General features: G+C 41.9%; 1 protein-coding gene across 2 annotated transcripts; it reads right to left on the minus strand.

Annotated features, from left to right (window-relative positions):
• Positions 1 to 815: 815 nt before the first annotated feature.
• Positions 816 to 24,760, minus strand: CEP57 (centrosomal protein 57). 2 transcript variants are annotated; one of them, XM_017815976.1, is made up of 11 exons: positions 24,443 to 24,760; positions 19,206 to 19,362; positions 15,987 to 16,166; positions 15,551 to 15,672; positions 14,551 to 14,667; positions 9,030 to 9,107; positions 7,796 to 7,900; positions 7,559 to 7,639; positions 6,970 to 7,214; positions 3,425 to 3,569; positions 816 to 2,037 (listed from the first exon to the last, which is right to left on the minus strand). In XM_017815976.1, exons 1-11 carry the CDS (start codon positions 24,482 to 24,484, stop codon positions 1,801 to 1,803), a joined length of 1,509 nt encoding a protein of 502 aa, XP_017671465.1. In that variant the 5' UTR covers positions 24,485 to 24,760; the 3' UTR covers positions 816 to 1,800. The 2 variants fall into 2 exon arrangements, with proteins under 2 accessions (XP_017671465.1, XP_017671466.1); XM_017815977.1 differs by lacking the exon at positions 14,551 to 14,667.
• Between the last annotated feature and the right edge of the window lie 407 nt (positions 24,761 to 25,167).

A 25,167-nucleotide genomic window follows, 5' to 3' on the forward strand; every position in this document is an offset into this window, starting at 1 on the left:
CTGAACAACTCCAACTCTCTCAGAACCTACTGTCCTAATACACTGTGAAGTGCAGAAATTGATTTTTTAATTGTGAAAGTATTTCACACAAAGTATTCTGAAATACTTTCAGAACTAAAAAAACTTCCACCATTTCTGCACTTTACAGTGCATTGGCAGAGTAACTTCTGTGTAAAAGGAGCATTTGCATTTTTGTATGTAACTTATGCAAACCCAAATTCACTGAGATGATTTGGGATCTACTCTGGATGCTCCTTGATGCTCTCACACCTAGCAGGCTTCCAACTTGGGCATCTCATACACTGTAGGCAGCATATATGGAGCCTAAAATACTCCTAAGCCCTCCATCAGTAAGGAGCTGCACGAGGACAGCCTGAGGTTGTGCTGAAGTTAACCACAGCGATCAGCTGAGCAAGCTGATCTCCAGAGGTCCTTCCTAAGCAAAATGACCAAGTGTAAGTTTCAGCTACTGATTTTTCAAGACCTCTGGGATGAACTGCTCTCCAAGTGGTTACTCCCACTATACTTGGCTAACAGCATCTGACTTCTCCCATCACAGCTAACACTTTCTGTGCCTTCAATGCAAGGAGACAAGCAGGGTGGATCACCTACACATAACTAAAACTCAAATCCCTTGTACCTGTGTTGACTCTGTAGAGCTCCCTCCCTGTTCAGCTCCAGGCAAGGGTGGACAACTGTGACCCTCACCTTACCTGTGTTACCCTGACCAGGGAGAAGTCAGCTCACCACAAAAAGGGCACTGGATGAAGCACAGTGCTGCAGCAAACACCAAGCTAATGTAGAGGAAGTGCAGGTTTCCCACAATTCACTCAACAGGCAAGCTGGCTTTATTGTTTTTCCACTGTATATACAAGTAATCTAGGTCTTCTGTACATTCCATTAATAGGAAATTCTTTAAATTATTAACATAATAAATAAAATTTACTCAGCTGTGCAAGTCAGAGCACAAAATTAATTGCACCACTACCAAAGTAGATAGCTCATCAAAGCACATATTTCAAGTTAAAAGCAAGATGCCAGGACTGAAAGGCATGATTGAGGCACTTGCAGTTTAAAATACCTGTGGTTTATCTCACTCCTTTACCACACAAAGCTGTGAACGAGAAACAGGGTGTTATCCCCTATCCTATACCTTTTCCCTAAAGTAGGATTTCTGTAGAAAAATATTCTTTGATCATTAAGCAACATAATTCATAAATTATTCTGCTCCTTTTTTGAGTACTCAAACATCCTCTGCCATTCATGCTGACTAATGCAATGTAGCAGAAGGGGAACTAGGAAAGCATTTTGAAGAAAGCTCCACAGAACACCTTTAAAAGATGTTCCCCGAGAGATGGAGTCACTGCAGCTGCACACAGAACTGACAAAAAGCCCTTAAGACACAGGGCTGCAGCATCAATTTCAAACAAGATTCATCCTGAGCAGCCTCCCAGTTCAACAGCAGTGTGAAATTGCACTGGCGCATCACACACACACCAACCCGCATAAATGTGCAGTGCTTGGTGTGCTGAAGGAAAATGGAGGGAATGCTGGAATCACAACATAAGGGACCCTACTATTCGACTCAGTGGCTGGGTGCTTAAAAATGGAATGTGTTTTAAGCTAGACCATAATATATACAATCAAATGCAGTGATGGAGAACTAAGAGCCTGTATTTCAAAAGTGCGCTTAGCGTATGGTAGTCTCTTCCACACAGCGAGAAAGGCAGCTGCTTTATATCCAGAATGTGAGAAAGTTTGGCCAGTTTGGGACAGTTCAAGAACACCTCTGCAGAACAGTCAGTAGTCCCAGCTGATATCATCTTTCTGTAGTGAAGTCTGTATGGTCTGCATGTCTCTCAACAACTGAAGATTCTTGCGACTCTTCTCTCCAGGTTTCACTTTGATGGGACCAGCATTCTTTCCTTTTGTGGTTACTGTAGTTGTTACTTTAACCTCACTAACAGGGAACCTGCTGTCTTTCATTGGTTTAGCAGAAGTCTTTTTGGACTTGCATTCTCTCTTAAGTCTCTCTAGCTGAAAGAGAAGCCCAAAAAAACTATTAAGGAGTGACTTGTTTCATTTTATATTCGGCAATTCTTCCAAACAGCTGAAATATTCCACCACTTGTTTCACCCAGCTAAGCAAATGGATGCTTCCAAGTCACCCTGAATAATAAATATTTTCCTTACAAAGCATTGTTATATTTACACCTACGGTTAGCTTATAGTCTGAACTACTAGGTTATCTCTTTAAAAACTGACAAGTTCGTTATGGGGAAATATCTCTATCAGGAATGTAAAAGTTACAGATGAAAAAAGTTGACTTGTCACTGTTACCAGCTAGTGATCAAAAAAAAAAAAAAAAAGGTAGAAAAGTTTTTCTACATACATACTAGCAATTTTAATAGCTATTCACTGTCAGAGATGTAGCTTTATAAAGAATACCAGCACCCTGCTGGAGTGAAGAGGCAGTATCCACACACAGCACTGTAAATAAGACTCTGTACTCCCCAGCAAAGATTGAGCTGGCACAAGGCTGAGTGGGGAACTGGGCAGTCTGAGGTGCAGACACATTCATATGCCCAAACTGCAACACAGGTGGCTTCTATAGCTCCCCTCTCTTCAGGCAGAGGTGCTTCCTCCTCCCATTTTACAGCTTGCAGTAGTTTTCCTAAATCCTGGCTCCTAAACTTTTGCCAATAGCATATGCAGCATCATGACTACTGGGAACTACAGCACATCTGCTTCCCTGCAGCAGTTCCTCTGAAGATAAGAGATCAAAAGTGAGTAATGCAAACATTTCATATGTCCATTCTGGACGTCAGCAGCAGAGCTCTCAGCGCATATTTTATGTATCACTCATGTCAGGTAAGGGCAAGTCTCTGTTCATATGAACTGAACCAGATTAAACACATGGGGTTAAGCTCTTTGAAAGGAATTCACTAAAATTAATGAAGATGAAAGAAAACAGAAAATAAGTTTTATAGTTTTGAACGAACAAGCTACACTATTCAAAACATTTTGAAAGTTATAAAATAAGCAAAACAGGCATTTTGGGTCTTTTAAAATGCAAATCAAAACATAAATAGGTCATTTACTCAAAGTAAAAGAAAACTGTTAAATGATGTTCAAGAGACAAGAGGTGTAAAATGCGATGCGAGAACATACATGAAAGCTCTGCCCAGGAAAGGATGAAGAGTGGGCACAAGGGTGACAGAAAGGATATTTCTGCAAAAATACTGGGACAGAAGGATGGAAGTATGCAGACTAACTTTGGAACATCAAAGCTAGAGCTATGCAATACTACTCCAAAGTAGTTATTTCTGCTTTATTCAACTGCCACTAGATTAGTATTTAACACTAAAAAAGCCACTTAAGTCAGCAACTCTACATGAGGATGAACACAGTCAAAAGAAACTCACCTGCAACCGATGCCTCTGAACTTTGCTGATCTGGTCTGCCTTTGCTTCCATCTTTCCCACCAGTGCCTCAAGTTCCCTCTCCAGATCTTCCTTGACTGCAGTGGTGGGGGCTTCCTGGATGAGCTTTGACAGCTGCTGGTGATCACTAGCATAGAATTCAGACAGAACAAGGCTTACATTAAGCTCCCTTGGCTTCTACTGTTTGCACTCCCAGTTCAGAAATAACATTTTTAGGAAACCAGAGCATCAACAGCCAGATATGACCAACACACCGTAACAAACCAGTAAGAACAGTTTTGCTGGTTTGTAGCACATCCTGGTGGCAGGCTGCTCCAATGTTAAGTCTTAATAACATAAGTAGTTTCCAACTTCAAATCACACATTCAAAGTGACCAAATAACCCTTTAAGAGCATGATCTCAGCACTCATTCAGTTTTATGTATCTGTACCTACTGCAGTTGTCCAGTACAGTAACAATTATGGTCTGTTAACCAGGACAAGCAAAACACCTAGTAAAGCTGTCCTTTAATGGAGTATCTGTCCACATCCTGGTTTTGGCTAGGACGGAGTTAATTTTCTTTGTAGTAGCTGGTACAGTGCTGTGTTTTGGATTTGATATGAAAATAGTGTTGGTAACACACTGACGTTTTCGTTATTGCTGAGCAGTGCCATGGGCTTTTCAGCATCTCCTGCTCTGCCAGTGAGGAGGTAGACAAGAAGCTGGGGAGGGGGGATAGCTGGGACAGCCGATCCATATTGGCCAAAGGGATTCCATACCACAGAACGTCATCCTCAATATATAAGCTGGGGGGAGCTGGCTGGGAGGGGGCCATTGCTGCTGGGGACAGGCTGGGCATCAATCAAAAGGTGGTGAGCAATTGTACTGTGCATTGCATAGTTTTTCTCCTCGGGTTTTATTCTTCTCTTCCTTTTTGATAACTATTATCATTACATTTTACTTCATTTCAATTATTAAACTGCCCTTATTTATACCAATGGGTTTTACCTTTTTCCAGTTTTCCTCCCCATCCCACCACAGTGGAATGAGCAAGCAGCTGCATGGTACTTAGCTACTGGTTGGGATTAAACTTCGACACTCCTTTTTGGCACCCAGTGTGGGGCACAAGAGGTTGAGGTAATGACAGATCTGACCAGAGCGTGTGAAAACAGATTTTTTTTTTTATAGACATTCATTGTATTGGCTTGATAGTGGCTGGTCACAATGCTGATTTATAGTATGATGGAATCCCTGCCGTGAAATTCCTCGCAGGGGGCGGGGTGGTGTGTCCTCAGCACCGCCGTCCCTCCGCACTGCGGGAGCCTCCTACTGGGGAATTTTTGTAATTACACCTTTCACCTTTGCTCCTTGGAGAGCCAACCTGCGGAGGAGATATCCTCCCACGCCTTCGGCTTCTTCTCCAGGATAATTACAACAGCACTTGAGAACTCTGAATATCCTTAAGATGTTAAAACCAGCACAGTCTTAGTGCTAGGAAACAGCATGGTGCTGAATGTGGTTCAGATCAGGGGAGGGTGTGTCTCTGGGAGCAGTGAGCTGAGTGGGACTGAGTTGCTGTTTAAACCCCACAAACAGTAAGCTTCCTTTTGCACAAAAGACAGTATATGGAGAATACACACCATAGGGAAACCCTGACTTTTAGCTGTGGGACCATAAGGAGGACATGAGGAAGTGGCACAGAATAACTACCTCAATCATAGAAGCAGGGAAAAAACAAACAGCAACTTTCCTGAAGAATCCCCATTTGTGTTTAAGTCTCCAGTGGCCAGTTCCCCAGACAGAGTGGCAGGGCTGATCTTATTCCTGATCCTGTGAAAAGGAATTCTAATTTGTTTTTACAGAAATGGAGAATCCTAGGACCAGTATTAGAGGAGCCTTGTCTCCAGCCAGTGCAGGAGAGGGACAACCGGCTTTACTGGACTGTGTGGATCAGATGGCCTGGCACATCAGCCCCACGGGAGTACTAGGAGACCCTGGTCCACAGTGCATCTAATGCCATCAAGCTGTACAGGGGCAGAACCCATTTGTGTTTCTGGAGTGACAGGGGGATCCCAACAGCTGACAGTCTTAGAGGCTGAAATCAGCCAGAGTTATTGGCAAAAGCACCCCAGTGCAACTGGCCCAGAGACTCTGTGCACCCTTGGAACAGACCGTCTCAGAAGGGGGTATTTTAAGGACCCAAAAGGCTACTGGTGGGCTTTCAGTATACCTGCCTTGGAGACAAAGGAAATGAAGCAGCTCTCTACCCTGCCCGGTCTCTCAAGAGTACCCTTCTGTTGTGGAAGGTCAAAGAACAACAGGTAATAGAATGATTTGGGTTGGAAGGGACCTTAAAAAGATCACCTAGTTCCAAAACCCCTACCACAGGCAGAGACACTTTCCACTAGACTAAGTTGCTCAGAGCCCCATCAAGCCTGACCTTGAATATTTCCAGGAACAGGGCATCCACATCTTCTCTGGACAACCTGTTCTAGTGCCTCATCATCCTCACAGTAAAGAATTTCTTCCTAATATCTAACCTAAACCTGCTCTCTTTCAGTTTGAAGCCATTACACCCTCATCATTGTAAAAAGTCCCTCTCTAGCTCTCTTATAGCCTCCTTTGAGCACTGAAAGGCCACAATGAGGTCTTCCTGGAGCCTTCTTTTCTCCAGGCTGAACAACCCCAGCTCTTTCAGTCTGTCTTCACAGGAGAGGTGCTCCAGCTCTCTGATCATCTTTGTAGTCTCCTCTGGACCTACTCAAACAGGTCCATATCTTTCTTATGTTAGGAGTGCCAGAGCTGGACACAGCACTCCAGGTGAGGTCTCACCAGCACAGGGTAGAGGGGCAGAATTCACTCCCTCAACCTGCTGGCCATGCTGCTTTTGATGTAGCCCAGGATAGGGCTGGCTTTCTGGGCTGCAAATGCACACTGCCAGCTCATGTCCACCCTCTCATCCACCACAACCCCCAAGTGACTTCAGCATGCAGCTATCCATACACTACCTTTTCCTGCTCCAAAAGACTTCTGACAGATGAGTCCAAAGTCATGGACTAAATGAACTCGATAGACTAGTACAGGAATGGTCTACAGACTGTAGGAATGATATGTGTGTGTGCACGCATCAAAAGACTGGAAAGGTGATGATGGTTAACTGGGATATATTGGAAAGTGTGGAGCTTGGGCAGGACATAAATGACACAGTATAAGGGTGTATAGTGCCCAGCCCAACAGGGTGGAGGGGATGGGGGTGGGGGATAGGAGAGCAAGTGGCTGTGTGGTACTTAGCTGCTGTCTGGGTTTAAACCACAATAATCCACAACATCAGGGCTGTTGCCACACTTCACTGCCTCTTCTGAATTCAATATTGCTGCATATAAACACAGGTATGATGTCCAGATTGTTTAGCAGAATCTCTCTCTAACTGCAAGGAGAAATGACAGCCTCTGTAGCCAGTAGAACAAAGATTTCCTAAACGAACACCTTTCTCAAGCAAAATATAAAACATATTCATAATCTGCAGTAGAGAATATATCAAACTCACAAACTCATCTGTCCAAATTCATCTTGTAAAGTCAGCAACACTTCTGAGAGCTCTTCCTGAGATGAAGACGATTCCATTGGCAGGGATGGCCTTCTGCTTTTGCTGGCAGGACAAGCAGTGCTGATGGGTTTTGCCAGTGGAGTATCGTTTACCACATGTCTGTTACACAAAGCTTTTGTATGTTGTTTCATCAGGTGTAGCACGTGTTGCACATTGGCAGCAACTGAATGACTGGGACTGGTAGACTGGAAGGAAAAGTGAAGGAGACTTTTAAATGGCATTGATAATGATAATTGATAACACCGAAGAATATTTAAAAACAGTAACACTTTTGTTTTACTGCCAAGAATGTATTTTTTGTTTGAATTAACATTTGTTTGAATTAATAAGCACTAACAAGAACAGCTTCTCAAGCTGTTTTTGGAAATGCCAGCTCAGCAAGTTATCAATATCCAACAAGTATTTTGAAGACTAACTGAACAAAAGCATCAAAGAAAATTAAATGATGTGACCACTGGGTGTCAGGAGTGCACCAAGTCAAAGTCACTTAAGGAACTGCAGCTACTGAGCATTAAGCTTATCAGCTCACCTTCCCAGCCACAAAGGGTACATCACCCAGACACAGTCTGTAATGGGGCTGCACAGTGGAACGGCTCCCAGTAGGGCATTTCTGGAAAGGAAGGAGAGAAATATTTAGCAAAGATTAGACTACAGCAAATCCATTTTCCCTTTACTATGTAATAAAGGAAGAAACCTGCTTCTTGATCACATGCACACATTCTTATTTAAGTCCTCAGTAACTGCCTTTCTCTTCTCCCCATCTTACCTTCTCTGTCTGCTTAGCTTTTTTCCTGGGTTGTCTTGCTTTTGGAGAAAGCAATGGTGATGCTGCTTGAATCAGTAGTCTGTTGGTTTCCAGGCCTGTCTGAAGCTTTAATTGAGGGAATAAGGGAAGTTACTGAAATTATATTAATAACTAATCAGAGAGAGAGTAAGCAGAGAATTGCAAATCAAGAGTTTTTAAAATACAGGCTCTCTGAAAGCAAGGGCTGTAAATTTTTAGATTACTTTTCCTTTCCAAGGTCCATTTAAACATTAAATACTTCCTCTGGTAGCACTACTCATCAGTAATCCTAGTAAATTAGAGAATTAGCCTTACTGCATTAGCCCCACACAGGCAAGTGCCAAAACATCGGCTGGGCTTTATACTTGACAAAGAAGTAGGGAAATCCAAGCCACCCAACCCTGCTCAATTGATCCCATGGCATAGAGTTAACAGGCAACTACTTCTGTTTTATTGACAGAACTCCAAACAAACAAACACAATAAACACCCAACCACCAAACCATCTTTTGAAAGAGTTAAGTTTAGAACTCCCTGTTGACAGTGAATCCTTTATGCCTTGCTGTTGGCTTGATAACAGCACGTTCCCAAGACATGGCATGGCTTTATAAATCATGTCATAACCAATCTCATCTAGAAGCATTCACAGCACAATTTTTCATGATGAATTTGAGATACCCCTTTCCCCATCACAGCAAACTCATGGCAAAGGTTAGAGCCTAACACATTACCTCCATAATTCTTCAGCAAACAATAAGCATTTAACAAACACTGCACATCCAGCTTAGGAGAAGACCAGCATCCTTATGGGCTCATAACCAAGAGTGCATTGTCTCTTTTTTGCCTTCTTCTGTTTTAATTACAATTATCAACAGGGAGCACACTTGTTGACCTTGATCTACTTAGAGATCCTCATGCACACTCAATTCTTTATTAGTCTGAATTTTTACTCCTCTTTTCAAACTAACTTATTTAGTGGAGAAATCAAAGCTTCAGTGCACAGGCACTGTTAGAAAAAGCTCAGAGAACTTCAGAACATGTGGTACCCCAAACAGGAGGAAAAAGAAATAAGGAAAAAAAAAAAAGACTAAACCCAGGATTTCATTATTCTTTGATGCATATGGGAAGCACTTTCAGTAAGCTTAGCTGAAAATCTGATAAAAAGGAAGAGCTAATTACAGTGCATAGCAGCGCAAAAGAAATTTCCTGTTGGTTACCTCAGCTGCTTTTTCCTGAACAAGCTTCCTTGCATGTTCTTCCTCCCAAAGCTTCTGTTCCAGCTCTTTCATTTTTTTCTAGTCAAAGTTGAATAAAAATAATAGCATTACTAATGAAACCATTTTTTCATCTTGAAGCCTACAATACTAAGAGCTTGAGCAAAACTATGAGTTCAGCTTATGACTTAGAGGTAAGTGAAACAAAGGTAATTTAGCATTAGAACAATTGCTGATGCTTTGTCTGTACAGGCATAAATACAGCAGTCAAAAATCTTATGCTTAAAACTTGATTTTTCTATTGTTACTTCCATAACTGATACCTGAATTTAAGTCACAGCTGACAGCAATACACAAAGCTATCTCCCTCTCCAGCTGTAAAAACACTCTAGAAAGTAAGTTGCTTTGTGTACATTATCCTCCAAGATTCTGTACTACAAAAGAGCTAACAAAGACATATGATGTATCATCCTAAGGCAAGAGAAGACTTGCTTTACTTAGATCACTAATGGTATTTTTGCTAAAATCTGTAACTTACACTCTTACAAGAAAAGAATTTTTGAACATCTAGCCACTATCCTAATAAAGAAGAGGGAGGAAAGTTTGTATGATGTCTTTAAACAAAACTGAAGTAATTTCATGTTTTTATCGCAAAAGCATGTAAGAACTCTTCTGAAACCCCTTTTCAAAGAAAAGGTTTAAGGGCAAAAACACACATTTCTTTGTAAACCCTCCAACAAGATGAAAACCTTGTTTAAATTTCAGGATACACTGAAATTCCCAATGTGAAAGTTATCAAATAGCTGACTTTATACAGTAGAGAGAGAAAAAATAATCCTGAGCTCCAGTACACAAAACAACTTCCCTTCTCTCCCCACAAAGACTGATAACTCAAAGCCACTAATCAAACTTAAGGCAGAAAAGCATGAAATACAGAGCAACAGCTGTATTTGTACACTTCTGTTTGTTTATAAATGCACTACACTGAACAAGAAAATAATTTCAGTTCTGCTTTACTTAAGCATTAACTGCAAGAATAATGTAACGAGCTGTTATACAAAGGTGTTAAAAGGCAAAAGCCTGGATAAACGTTCAGGACAAAGGCACTATATAAAGGAATCAACTTTTTCTGTTGAATACAAGAACCCTCCTGATGATTGTTTTTTCCATTCAAAACAGATGTACTCCAGGTAACTTGTTTTCTGACCTTGTGCCCACTTACTGGCATAGCTCTTGATTTCCTTGTGTTCAGTCTATAAGGATCTTTTATTAACCTGTGAAGTCTTGACAAAATTTTCGGTATGAAAAATATTCTGTTTAAAGTGAAGATGGTAATGAAGCTGGGCCAAGGCTTTTATTCTGAAATGAATAAGTATTCCCTCAGCTAGCTGTCCAGCTGCACAGCAAGTGTATATCTTACTGTATCATCCGTGATAGACCCTATTAGAAATTATATACTCAAGTTAGATTCCTAAAATAATTTTGTTTTCTTGTTTATAGAAGAAAGTAATGCACAGATCACTCAACTATCTTCAAGAAAGAGAGGCCACAGGGGCAAGCAAACAGACCCTCCCTGCTAGTACTGCCCATCTAAGATAGCACTGCAAAGCAAGCTGGCTGCCTAAACAGTCTGCTTGATCACCAGTAGCCACTGCAAAGAATTTAAATGAAAAACACAGAAACAAAGTATTTCAATTTCTCTTGGAAAACGGGCAAAAATAGACATTAAGTCTCATGCAATCACCTCACTCAGAGAATCACAGAATCATAGGATGGTTTGGTTTTAAAGGGATCCTTAAAGGTCACTTAAGCCCAAGCCCCCTGCCATGGGCAGGAACACCTTCCACTAGACCATGTTTCTCAGAGCCCTGTCCAACCTGATTTTGAATATTTCCAGGAATGGGGGCATCTACAACCTCTCTGGACAACCTGTTCTAGCATTTTGCCACCCTCATTGTAAAACATTTCCTCCTTGTATTTAGTCTAAATCTATCCTCTTCCAGTTTAAAACTATTGCCCCTTGTCCTACTGCTACAGGCCCTGCTAAAACATCTGTCCCCATTTTTCTCATAAGCCCCTTTAAGTACTTTAAGTACTGAAAGGCCACAACAAGATCTCCCTGCAGCCTTCTTTTCTCTAGGCTCAACAACCCCAACACTCTCAGCCTGTCTTCATAGGAGAGATGTTCCAGCCCTCTGACCATTTTTGAGGCCTCCTCTGGACCTGATCCAAGAGGTCCATGTTTCTCCTGTGCTGGGGACCCCATAGCTGGATGCAGCACTCCAGGCAGAGTCTCACAAGGGCATAGTAGAGGGGGACAATCACATCCCTTGGCCTGCTGGCCACACTGCTCTTGATGCAGCCCAGGATATGACTGGCATTCTGGGCTGTGAGTGCACACTGTTGGCTCATGTCCAGTTTCTTATGTACAGGAGCCCACAAGTCCTTCTTGTCAGGGCTGCTCTCAATCCTTTTACTCTCCAGCCTGGGGGGAAGTTGCCCTGACCCACAAGTAGCACCTTGCGCTTGGCCTCATTGGCCCTCATGAGGTTCCTGTGGGCAGGCTTCCTGAGCTTGTCCAGGACCCTCTGGATGGCATTCCATCCCTCAAAAAGCTTCAACCAAAGACAGAAAGTTATGAGACCTCACAGACAAAGAACACCTAAATGTCATAAAATTGGCTGCTGGGATAAGTATCCAAATTAGTTCCACCAGAGAGGAAATGTCTCCAGACTAAAGACAGCTTTTACCTCTGTGCTTCGCTGCCTTGCAAATTAGCATCTGCTGGGCAGCTGAGCAGTCAGTGTCACCCAGCTGAAACAGGGAAGCTGCTGCTTCTCACCACCTGGCAATGAGAGGGCAGAGGAAAAGCTAGAGGTGTGGGTAGTGTACAGCCACAACAGGATGTGAAGTTTCATCACTTCTGTTCGCAGAAATGGTGGGGGTTTATTAAGTCTCATTGTTAGCATTAAAATCAATTACTGTGAACCACAGTTGTTCAAAAAGCATCATCCACACATACATTCAAATTCTGGTCACTTGTCTACATACAAGACCAAAGCCCAAACTGCATTTTTAGGAAACAACCCTGTCCTTACTCCATTCTCAGACAGAGATATGTTCAGATCTTTTCAGCCAGCTATCCAGAGACTGCACTGCAGGACTACAGTTGCAATAAACATGCCTCGAAAGCATTTCTAGGGTAAGTACTCCTATTACAGGTACTTCACAGAAATAGGAATCTCAGCATTTCCTTTTCCACGGGCAATATAAACATTAGCAAATTGCTTGAAGATAATACACTTATAGGGCCAGACAGTGGCTCTGCAGAGATGAAATGCTCTCAGTAAGGCCCACCCACAACTTGTGCTCTGGCAGTGCCTGAAATCAGAGGCAGTTAAATTAGTGCTTGCTCATGAGCAGTCACCTCACCACTTTCCATCCATTTCAATGCACCATGTATGAAACAGTCTTTATTTCTTGCTTCAAATTCAACTTGAAAACAGTCCTGTGGTCCCATGGTCATAACTACAGATCAAAGATGAAACAGATGCAACTGTTCTGATCAGGGAGAACAGTCACTCCTTCAGGACTATAAGGTAACACCTAGCACACAGATGCTCACATAGGAACATATCCCATAACCACAGACGCAGACAGACCTGTGAACCAGAAAATGGCTCATCATCACAAGGAAAATGACCTTTAGTCATAGCTAGATCCATATCTTTTTCAGTTCCCAGAATTGCTTCAAAATTCCACTAAAACAGATTTAACTGCAACAGCTGCTAATTCATAAAGATAAAGAAGCAAAGACATCTAGCTAGATCCAGAAAAAAAACAAATAAGGTTGAAATAATTTTCACTAGCCACACACAAAAAGGCAAACAATCCAGCCTTACTAAATTTCAGTTGCTACCAGACAAAAACTTGGTAAAAGCCCTTCAGAGGGAATTCTAGTTGCTGAACCAGTTATTACAACTTTGACCCTGGAGGAAACTACTGCTTCTTTCACTGAACAAGACCCAGAAGACACTTATTTCTTTGCACAAGTGTTTGGCCAAAGTCAACAGTGGAGACACTTGTACTCCACAACTGCAGCTCACCACAATGGGGTGTCAGGATCTTAAACAGCTTGTTACAGCTGCCTTGGCTCAGGGACTTCCAAGAATAGTTGTGATGTCTAAAGGTCCTGCAGCAAACCAAGTAGCTAAAGATTTACTACCAAACATCTCCTTACGTACTCCTGGAGATATACCATCTACTTCAGCACCTGGTAAATGCTGGTATGCAGGGTGGCAAGCCTGTGATTTTGACAGGACCCAGACCTGCCATCCTCAATACCACCATCTAATCATGTACTATCTGGTCCTTTTGGGGGAGCAGGGAAGAAACTTGCAGGTGGAAGCCTCTCCCTAGTTAAGTTCTCTGTAGTTTCCAGGCTTGGGAGACTTGTGGTCTCTACAGCAGCAGAAAGAGGTAAGTGCACGGGACCTCAAAAGCCAAAACCACAGCTTGCGTGGCAAAGTTTTGGTAGTGAGGAGCTACAGGGGTGGCTTCTGTGAGGAGCTGCTGGAAGTCTTCCCTCTATCTGAAAGAGCCAATGCCAGCCAGCACCAAGACAGACCCACCACTGGCCAAAGGCTGAGCCCAACAGCAGGAGGCAGCACCTCTAGAATAAAAGACATAAGAAGCAGAAGAAAACCTTCTGGGGAGCAGCAGCCAGAAGAGAGGAGTGAGGATACGTGAAAGCAACAGCCCTGCAGACCCCAAAGTCAATGAATGAGATGGAGGAGGTACTCCAGGTGCCAAAGCAGAGATTCTACTGCAGCCCATGGTGAGATTTGGTTTTATTTTTCATTATAAAATTACAAAAATTATAAAAATTCAAGAGTCAACGCACCACAACAGCATATGACCAAACAGAATCATGTTGAACTCGTACAAGCTACTGATTCAAAAGGAGTCCTGAAATGGCAGCCTGGTTCAAACCCACTGACAGCCATCCCGTGCTAGAAGCGCTGCAATGCCACACTTCAGAAATCTGCATGCAAAGTAACTAGCAATAGTTGTGTTTCTTAAGAAAGAGGGCTAATAAAAAAAAAAAAAAAAAAACACACACACACCAAATTCACACAAGTCAAGTTAAACCTGGGTCATAACAGAAAGTAACTGCAAATCATTCAGTAGCAAGGCAACTCAGAAGTTGAGATCTTAGGAATGCCTGCAAAGTTACGTGCCTAGGCACCAACCAAGCACAAAAGAGGAACACGAACAGATACTGTTAAGGCTTAACAAAACACCAACTCTTGCAGTATACAGTGACCCAGAGCCCATCTAGCCATGCAGACTTTCTGCAATAACTTTAAATTTTTACAACACTTCAGCTTTAAAAAGAAGTTTAGTCACTGCCTTTCTCTACAGCACAAAGTTTTGCTCAGCTCTTTAACTGACATATAGCTATCAAGTGCTGATTACAACAAACAAGACAAATCTGATATAATATCCAACACAAATGACAGACCTCTGCTATGGACTGCATCGTAGTAAGTCTCCTATACTCTTTTTCCAGCATATCCAGCTTTTCCAATTTAGACTGAACATGTGACTGATTAAGAAGCCGATCTCTCTCCAATGAACCCTTGAAGGGAGAATTGAAAAGGAAAACAATTTATAAGTACAATAATATAAGACCATCTATAGTAAGCCTTGTGTTTGGAGCACAAAGGAGGCCCATAAACAGTGCAAAGGAACTTCTACTTCCTCTGTGCAATTTTAGATGGTGCTACAATCAGGGAGAAAACTCCACTACTGCTCCACCAGTGCTGGGGAACTGCACATTCAACCACAGTCTGATGAGAGAAGATCCTGCAGTCTCTCCTTCCTCCAAACCAAGGTTTGGTAAAAAAACAAAACCAAATTCATTATGCAGCTACTAGAGATAGCTTTCTTATTTTTTTTTTCCTTTAGCAAATATTTAAGAGACAGAAGTAGAACAGTCACAGAGACCAATGAACAGAGAATTCTAGGTGATCCATACACCTATAAAATTCAAGTTCATTTTAGATATAGGCCAAATCCTAGTCACTCGTGGTGGGAAACAAATTTTACTGCTATTTCTACATAATGAGTATTTCACCACTAGTTTAGCAAAAGCAGTGCTGGCAAAGAATATCCCCAAAGATCTGAAGAGTGTGAATACAAAAGGGAGGTTTTTTCCAGTGGTACATGGGTATAACACTGAGGGATAAGTATGAGCTACGGCAGTAAGCCAATCATACAGAAGCAAACAATTCTTATTAATACCAGAGCCTGATACTGCCTTAGAAACAGGTGCACAAAGAAAATACCAGGGTCATGAGAAGACTAGGACATGTAAGTAGGGAAACTATCCACAACTAAGTATATAAAGGCCAGCTGAAATAGACATCCACACTTCAAAGTATGAATATTACAGAAACTATGAAAAATCATGACATAGTTAATGATTATGATTTAACTCTGAGATAATTTTGAGAACACACCTGTTTCTCCAAGAGATGAGACTTCTCATTTTCTGCATGCTGGATCATTTTTCTCATGTAGTCCAGCTGTTTCTCTAGAAGACTGCACCGAGACTCTGCAGCTGCCAGCTGAGAAGCCAGTTCTGAAGATAACAGAAGGCAGAAAACTGAAATAATGTACTGTTTGGTCCTGGGATTTTTTTCTGTTTTCAAGACAGTTCCAAAACAAACAAGAAAAGGACCATCTCAACAAACTCACATATTATGCCTAATTAACTTCTGTATGCATGTAAATCCTTAAAACAAAGTATGTTTTTAAATTATTTTTTATAACTCCACATGTCATTGCAAATTAAGAGATGCTGAAAGTAAATTGAAATTACTTCACGTATCAATAGAAATAAGGTTTCATCCACATCAGTGTTCTGTAGTATCTATACAAAGTTTTGCAAACAACCTTGATTTTTCTTTGACACTTCAGTCTTGTCATGCTCTTTATGTTCCATTTGTTCACTCAGTACTTTTTTATAGTCTGCTGTTTCCCTGCTGAGGTGTTTTACGTTCTCCTCCGCCTGAAACCTTTCCAACTCCAGCCGATGAATTTTTTCCTGGAGATTCTTCAGAGCAGAAAATATGGCTGTAATGAACAAGTACTTTTTGTTAGATATCATTAAATCGCCACTTCAAGGTAACATTGAACTTGAAATGTTTTTATAAAAGCATGTTATGTAACAAAGCCAGAATGTTCCTTACGAGCATCCAAGACTCCTTGCAGGAATTAAGACCTGCTTCCCTTTAAACCATAACTGATTCTAAAACTAGTCTCAAACAAATAGATGCCCTTGGTGCACACCTTTCACCTGATACATTTAGGAAATATACAACTACATCCCAGAACAAGGCATGTAAATATTATGTTGGTTAAGTGCAAACAGTGCATGCCCTGACTCTTTATCGAAAGGAAAAAAAAGTTACAACTAGATAGTCAAAATAGTGGCAATTCTCTGTATAATTACTCATAGCCACAGAGTATAATAAAGGTTAGCTATCAGAAGGGCTATAGAAGTGTTTATTTATAAGTGGAATTCTTTTTTTAATTGTTCTGGTTTTGCTCGTGTTTCCCTCCTCTCCCCAAAAACATGCATCTCCTTTGTGCTGAACCATTTTCCCTTTCTGTTGCATTCCTAGCTTTAGCAACTACTAAACAAAGCCTTTATATATTCATCACCACAAAAAGAAAAGCAGATGTAACAGAATTCACATCACCTTGCAATTAGACCATCTGCTGGTAATCTGATGTATTGTGTCTCTTAGCTGTACTGTTTAATTCTGTCAAGGGATCCATAACCACAAGTCCCTTCCCCTATATAGGTGTGTGAAAGTAAAACACAAGAACATCTGTACATACAGCTCATATAGCAAACTAATCTGCAAGGTAGCATTAGCCCACTCCTTTGTGCTAAAATCCACTCCAGAGAAAGAATATACCTTTATTACAGAATGCATGAGCACTACAGAAGTTGGGATTGCATCAGATAACCAAAAATAAAAAAAAAGGGGGAAAAATATTTATCAGAACAAGTTTTACAGAGTAAAAATTTATCAAATCTTGAAATGCAGAATAGTATGAGTATCACATCAGTAACAACTACCTGCTTTAAGGTAACTGTTAAGTACATAAGTAGTGACAGCAGTCACAGTTAAGGGGAAGTTATTAATAATTTGGCCCTATTTGCTATATCAGAGTCACCAACTGCACCCTATTCTCTCTTTATAATACTGTTCCTAGAATTCAGTTGAAATGGGCATAGCTGAAACTATAAACATATTTGTTACTATTATCCTTAAAAGCTAAATTGAAACCCCTGTATATTCACAACAATGACTAACAAAATACAGCAATAAAGGAACTCAAGCAATGAATAGACAAAGGTGAAACCCAAGAAGATGCCAAGTATCATTCAGCCATTTCTATTAGAGTATTAAAGCCAACTATGCATGCTGAGACACACACAGATACAACACAAAGAAATTAAAACCAGAATAAACAGAATTTACCATACTCAATTTCAGGATTTTTCAATATGATTTTTTTTAACATGGGAGGGTGGAAGGAGCAATAAGGATCCTCAATAACAATCAAATCAATTTTCCCATTTGAAGTTAATTACCATATTCTTACACTTACTAAAGTATATACTCCAGATCATTTCTGCATTTTTATAGGCTATGCAAAAAGAGAAATACATTGGATCACACCCAGGCTCGATTCGATTTTCAGTATGTATTCATATTTACTTACACTTCAACATTTTTTGAAAATAAAAATATTTGTTAATTTTTAAAAAGGGATATAATTTATCCAATTGTCTTCCATCATCTGTACTTACTTTCCAGTTGGCAGATTCCCTGTTTGAAACTAAGTTGCCAAGTGGAAACTTAAGAGTCAAAGGTTGGTTGCTAATGCAACGTACACAATCTACAAAAATACATCTACATCCGTAATTCATAAGGAAGCTCTTTTCTGCACATCCAATTTTTCATCTGTTACAAGATTCTTTCCATTTTGTGTCAACAGCACTCTCAGAACTGATGGCATTGAGAGTATATACTGGAATTTAAATAGCACTTCAAGAATTAAGATTTCACCTACTAGGTAACTAACATATAAGTCTCTAGTAATTCAGACGTGAACTGTGTTATTGGAACAGGGACTTAAGGGTATCATTCTGATTTTTTACTTAGTTTAAGTAATATTAGGATTCATCCTAAGTATTTCTCACCTTTTTTCCCCCTATAAGGAAAAAATACAAAGTTGTTCATAACTTTAAGCCTCCATGCCACTCCAGTCTCAAAGGAACATTATTGCAATGAACCCGAGCCAAACAGCTTATCAAAGGATCACTCCTGCTCTAGTCTCCCAACTCTTTATGCTGCCTCCTGTACTTACCCCCCACAAGGCAGTTTTGGAATACATCTCACTGCATGACAAGCCAATTCACTAAAATAACAGAAAACTAAACAAGAATGGTTTTTGTCCTGTGAGGCAAGACGTATCTCTTTATCTGGAGATAAACACCAGGACCAGAGTGGGAAAGGAGGGAGAAAGAATAGCCTAGAAACAAGAAAGAATAAATGGGAGTAAAATTGCCTTTTTGGTGTGGTGAGCTCTCAGTTCAGCATTGTGCTCGTCTCTGTATCCTCTAAGTCTTCGCTGACACGATAAATACTTGACGCACCCTTTGACCACGACAAGCCTTACGATTTCTGTCAGACCAAACCTCTTCCTTTGGTCCAAACCATTCTGAGGACTTAAGTCTCCTTATTTCTAACTCAGCTGTGAACTCAGGAGAGGAAAGATTAAAAGAGAGGAGGACTGAAGAAGGGGCAAAGAAAACACGTCAGTACAACTTCAGAAAGCACTCAGACACTTTTACAGTTCTCTACTACCAAAGAGCAGCATCTTTCTCCAGCTGTAAGATGACCTTTCTCATCAGGTGTTCTTCAGAAAGAGAAGAACAAAAGGACCTACAAAACAGGTGACATCACTGGACATCACTGGGAAGTGATAAAAGGATAAAAAGACTGCAACCTTTGTAGATGTGGAGCACACACATGTATTTATTTCACCACATGCTTTGGAAATAGGAAGAAAACAACTTTGATGAACTATTACCTCTGCTATGACTTTCAGGATATGGAATTACTGGTTTCCATGGGGAGCGCTGCAAATCAGAATTAATAAATGGCTTGTAATTTGGATATTCTATAAATGAAGTTGCAGAGAGTCCATCTGTAACTGATGTAGAGTTATGAGCTTTGTGCAGATCATCCTGAAAATAAAAAAAAGATGTTATTCACATTTTTCCTTATCACAATAAGAAAAATAAAGAAAAGCAGAATTCTATCAGATGATGAGTGGAAGTACTACTGCAGGAGACTCTTATACCACAAAAGCTGTATTTCCTTTCTTAGGCTGTGTCATTTTTACATCCAACTCCCCCTCAATTAAAAACAGTATCTAAGAGAAAAATGTCTCTCGTACGAGTTTCCAATTTCCACTTTTATTTTGCATTTACTGATACTGTCACTTACTGGGAGAAGGCAATACAGTCAGTTGGAAAACAACTGCCTTGTTAACTACTGCTTGTATTCACTGCACATGAGGTACTGCACTAAGGTGGCCAAAGCTGATAAGGCACACCCAGGACCACAGTTCTACATCCCCTCATCCAACACAACATCTCACTGACTGCAGACGGGGCACAGGACACTCTCACTGCTTCAATTCATCTTTCCATTAATATACTGAACCTCCCAAGACACATTCAGACGACTTTACGCGACACCTGGTTAGTGGAAACAGCACAGGAAAAGCAGAGCAGATCACAGCCAGGAAGGTACTCCTGCCTCTAAGCAGCAATACGTCCTTAGATCAGCTTGAGGCTGCTCTCAAAAACATGACCACAGAGACCACTGTCTTCCAAGCAGTCTACACCAACTCTCCAAACATCTGCTGTGTTTTGGATGTTGCAATGACCAGAGGGGACCACCTGGATGTGAAGACTCTATGTAGATGGAATACCATTAAGCTATGTCCTTTCTAATCTGATTCTTAAGACTAAGCAAATGGGACACAGCACTTGGATTACCATGTTTATGGGTTTGACTCAAACTGGCTACCTGGCCTAAGCTTTCTGATCTGTGTACATGAATTAAATGGAATATGAATGCTTGTTTTTAATGTGCAAGAGTAATTCCTCTCCACTGTGCCCAACACTAAACATTTCAGTGGCAGAATCTGATGGCTGCCTAGGAGAGAAGTGGGATGCAGGCAGATGTGAAGCTCCTACTGCTTTCCCCCTCCACTAGTATGTCAATTGAGGAACTGCTGATCTTGGCAGGCTGATTTTAAGCTTTTGCAAATACCAATCATTGGGAGCATATCATGACCTAAATTAAAATACAGAAAGTATTAAGTATCTCATAACAAATTAGACAACAGCCCAAAATGCACTATGAGAAGGAAAAGTAATACAGGGAAAAAATATAAGAAAATGTGTAAGTTACTTAAAACCCATACACAGCTCATTTCCACTTAAAAAGAAAGTGATTCGTCATGGACAAGAAATTAGGATCTTAAGAACTCCGAATGCATCAATTGGTGTTTCTAAGCACAGTTTTATGAATGTTTTGCAGTTTGTGTTTATAACATTTTCCTATACAACATAATGACTTTTCTCAAAATAACTGCATTTGCACAAGAAGTTTTGCTACCACAGAAAATCAATTAAAACACTAATCCCTAATTAAGAATATCTTATTACAAATATTTTGAAGAAGTGCTGTATGCATGCAAATACACAGTGTTTTATGCTCAGCAGCCTCACTGGTCCAATCAGAACATGTGAATTTAAGACTGAAAGCTTGTTAGGTGCTAACATGAAGACCTAAATCTCACTCCTGCAAAAATACCATCAGTGTTACAGGAAATTGCACTGATGAACACAGAATACTAAGACCAAGTGATGAATTAAAAACGAGCCAAGCAAAACACAGTACTTGCAGCAGGCCATAAAAGAACAGCAGCGACATAAGCCTCAACAACCCAAACAACAGTCACAATTGATTCAAATATCAATATACTGTCTGCTATTGATTCAAATCCCATGAAACAGTCAAAAGAAAAAGGGGAATCTGAAACCAAAGTAGGGCTGACAGCATCACAATCTTCCTAGATGTCTCTACCATCTTTTATGTCTTTATAGGTAAAGTCTTGTCTGAGAATTAAATACAACTACATAAAACCACCAAACTACAGGAGTTCCTTTGTTTATTTTAAATTGGCACAAGTAACATTTTCCTAGCCAACAGCAGACCAATTTGAAAGAAAAAGCTGGCATACTCAGAACACTTGAACACCAAGTCACACAAAGCAAAGAAAATAGAGGCTTTTGACTAGTTGTATGTCTTCCAAAATCCACCTGGATGCAGGGAACAGGCACTAATTTGAATAGTGCAATAATCAGTACAGATATCTGCTTGAAATAAATACTGAAAAAATTTTGCTGGAATATGATATATTGTACAGGCAATCATTCTTTACTTTGGTCTAAATAACCATTTGCTACCAAGTATACTTTCCTTATATATTTAAGCAAAAGACTATCTTATATTCAGTTTCACAAAAAGGGACTTTAAGTCGACTGAATACTTTGGGAAAGTTTATGAAACAGCATCAAGGAATTTCCCCATCAGAAAGTTCAAACTCCAACATCACAGCAATTCTCCGCTCTTCTCTCTGGTTTCTCTCAAGTCATTAAAAATCCTCCAAGTCTGTTCCTGCTCTTGGAAAATCTCATGGGGAGCATCATGCTCCAGTGCTCAGGAAGATCATGAAATATTAAAAAAAAAAAAAACATAATTCAGGAAACTCTATATAATTTGCTCTGAATCTCAGCTAGGCCACATTTGCTCACTACATCTCCTCTCCCTCTTTCGGGGTACTCCCTATAGTCTTTCCTTCCTTATGCCACGCTAAAGCCTCAGAATAGTAAATGAAGAGGCTTAACAGTCCCAGAAGGAGCCAAGTGCACCAGCATTACATAACAGTAATGAGCTGAGCACATTTAATCTCCACAGGCCTGCAGACATAACCTTCCAAAATTCATTGCTTCTACGACTGCCTATCAACTGCCTACTCAAGCATGCAGAAGGGAACGTTAAAAACACAGAGCAGCAATAGCTGAACACACCACCAGCACACAGCAACCTCCTCAAGCTCTCAAAGGCTGAACACAACAGGGAAAAAAAAAAGACACAACCTCCTATGCAAAGTTTTCCAAAAAGAATCAGCAATTTGGGACTGGGGGGACACTTTTCAAAGCAAACAACTTGTATAGATAGTAAAAATGACCCACCATAATGTTGTTACTTCCCTTTTATATATAAAGAGATATAACACACCACAAAAAACTATGCAGAAGGCAGTGCTGTATCAATCTTTTCAGTAAGGAAAAAACCACCTGTTTTTCTTGTTATCTTACACCAATTTACTAGATCCATGGGCAGTAAAAATAACAGTGCTTTATTAACAAACTGTAGAATTAAAGAGAGAAGGACACAACATCTTTCAGGCAATAACTGCAGCAAGGAAGCATGAAGGCACAAAGTCAGCACCACTGCCACTGGAAAAAGGGACTAAATTAGAGTGGCAATAGCAAGTTTTTCTGTGGGTGCTCAGAACCAAAAAAAAAAATAAAGAGAAAAAGAGACTGATGCTTGGTAATGCTTTAAATGACACACTTGGCTTAAAAAAACAAAACAAAAACAAACCCAGGAAGACTATGTAGGGATTTAGAAAAAAAACAGAATAACGAGGTACCGAGTTTACTAATCATAAAATATCCAAGAACCCTGTTATTAGAACTTTCAAAGTAGTCATTCTGGAGGGGCAATTTCAATTAACCACCTGCCATCTTCCCTTAGTACTGCATAACTAGGAAAGTGAAGAAGGAAGGACAGGCCCTATCACCCAGAGGCCAACTTAAGTGCTGTCTGCGCCTCCCTGATACAGACGGAGTCAGGAGCACTCTACATTTTAATAACATCTCTAGTTAAATGCAGACATAAAAAAGTTCACTTAGTTAAGCAATTACATCAAATGGGGGGGAAATTTTGGCACAACACAGCATTTTTTGTAAAATGCCTGCTGTAGAGTGCCAGATGTATTAAAAGCAACTATTTTCCAAGTTTGGAAAACGTTAAATTTGTTTCCACTTCTTTTTTTTGAACACATACAAGAAGTCTGCAGTGGGCAAGTTTTTTTCCCCAAAAAGTTTTGTTTTGCTAACTAAATTAATTAAACGGCCTACATTTACCTACTGAATACTAAAATAAGTCTTCTGTCATCCTAGAAAAAAATACAAGTCAGGAAGGAACACAGCAGCCCTCAAATTAGTCTTGCTGGTACAGGTGTAACTGCAGGCTCACAACGCAGGAGAGGAGCCACACAACAGAGAACCCGAGACGGGAGCTCACTATGCAGGCAGTGAGACCCCCAAACTGTGAGTCCTCATAAGACAGACCTCACACGCCATCATGCTGCACCCTTTTCACCATCTCTGCTCCTCCAAAGCACGTATAAAGACACAGCTTTCCACAAATTTTACCACTGCTCCTCTACACTCCGCATCTTCAGAGGGATGCGGACGAGGAAATTCCGGTCCCCGGTGTGCAACCACCTGCACGTTACCTCCCAAGCTGCCAGGTGCTCCCACGTGCGCCCAAGGGCACAGGAACACACCAAAGCTGAGCCTCAGCTTCAGGTAACGTTTTCGACTTACAAAGAGAAACCACCAGAGGCTCAATCCAGCTCTCCCAGCTTTCTGCTGGGAAACCTGGGCTCGCTGTGCTCACCCGGCTGACCCAGCGCTGCACCACCACGGGTTTAACTGAGCCCCGCCTGGCCTTGGAATAGGAGTTTTCAAAGGCATGACCCCAAGTTATTACTGAGAATAAACCGAATTCAAAATTTTATTCCCATTCACTTACAGACAGCACCTCCAGACACTGGTACAGGGACAGCAAGAGGGCTGTTTTCAATAGCAGAGTATTTATCTCTTTAGAAAACATACGCGCATATACCATGCACACGCATATACATACACGTAGATAAATATACACATATATATACGTAAACATACACATATATATATGCATATATATATATACACATACATATATAGTCTTTGACAAGCCAGCTTCCACCGCCCTTACGGCTCCCGGCACGCCGCGGTTGGGCAACCCGCCAGTCCCGCACCGCCCAGCTGCTCCCCCCCAGAACCCCCAAGCGGCCTGTTCTGCCCCTCCCCGCGGGCCTCCCCCCGAGCCGGTGCTCCCCCCGAGCCTCACCGTGCGCTGGTGGCCGTGCGCCGCCGCCGCCGCCGCCGCCATGTCGGCCGTGAGAGAGCCCGCGCTAGCCCATGTCCCTTTAAGGCACGGCACCCGCGCGGCGCCTCGCTTGATTGAAATCCCAGTCTGCCGATGAAAATGGAGAAGCAGGGGGTAAGCCCCGCCCCAGCACCCGCTCAGAATTGAGTGATGCGTCAGTTGCCCAATAAGAAAAGAACAAGGGCGCTGTTCAGCCAATGGAAGGGTAGAAGCCGATGGGGGCGGTGCTGCCCCCGCACTCAGTCGCTGGGGCAGGGGGGCGGCGCGTGGGCCCGCGCGGAGGGGGGCGGGCGGAAGAGGCCGGTCTTTGTCAGGGGAGCCCCCGCGGCCCGACCAATCGTAGCGCGGGGCCGCGCCCCCGCCCGGCGCGATGCGGGGCGCCCGCGGCGCGATTGGTGGCGGCGGGGCCGGCGGGGGCGGTGATTGGGCGGCGGCGTTCGAAGGCAGGTTTGGCGCGGGGCGGCGATTGGCTGCGCGGGCGCAGCGCGAGCCCGGGCCCGGGGCGGGCGGAGGGAGGGAAGGGCGGGGGGCGAGCGCGGGGTGACGCCGCCGCCGACACAAGGGGGACGCGGGCGGCGCGCGGGGCCCAGCGCGGCACCGGCACCGGGAGCGGGGCGGGGGCGGCGGCTCCTCCTCGGCGGCCCCTGCGGCCGCTCCGTCCCTCGTTCCGGCGGCACCTCCCCATT

The sequence above is a fragment of the Lepidothrix coronata genome, unplaced genomic scaffold (assembly GCF_001604755.1).
Source record: "Lepidothrix coronata isolate B3197 unplaced genomic scaffold, Lepidothrix_coronata-1.0 Scaffold53, whole genome shotgun sequence".
NCBI lineage: Eukaryota > Metazoa > Chordata > Aves > Passeriformes > Pipridae > Lepidothrix > Lepidothrix coronata.

What these genes read in the sequence shown, in the direction of transcription:
- CEP57 (XM_017815976.1), bottom strand. Translation starts at nt 24,484, where the DNA reads ATGGCGGCGGCGGCGGCGGCGGCGCACGGCCACCAGCGCACG. An exon ending in CGCACGGCCACCAGCGCACG is followed by an intron (nt 19,363 to 24,442) that starts GTGAGGCTCGGG and finishes TTTTATTTTCAG; the next exon opens with GATGATCTGCACAAAGCTCA. An exon ending in TTCAGGAAAAAGCAGCTGAG is followed by an intron (nt 7,901 to 9,029) that starts GTAACCAACAGG and finishes CCTCAATTAAAG; the next exon opens with CTTCAGACAGGCCTGGAAAC.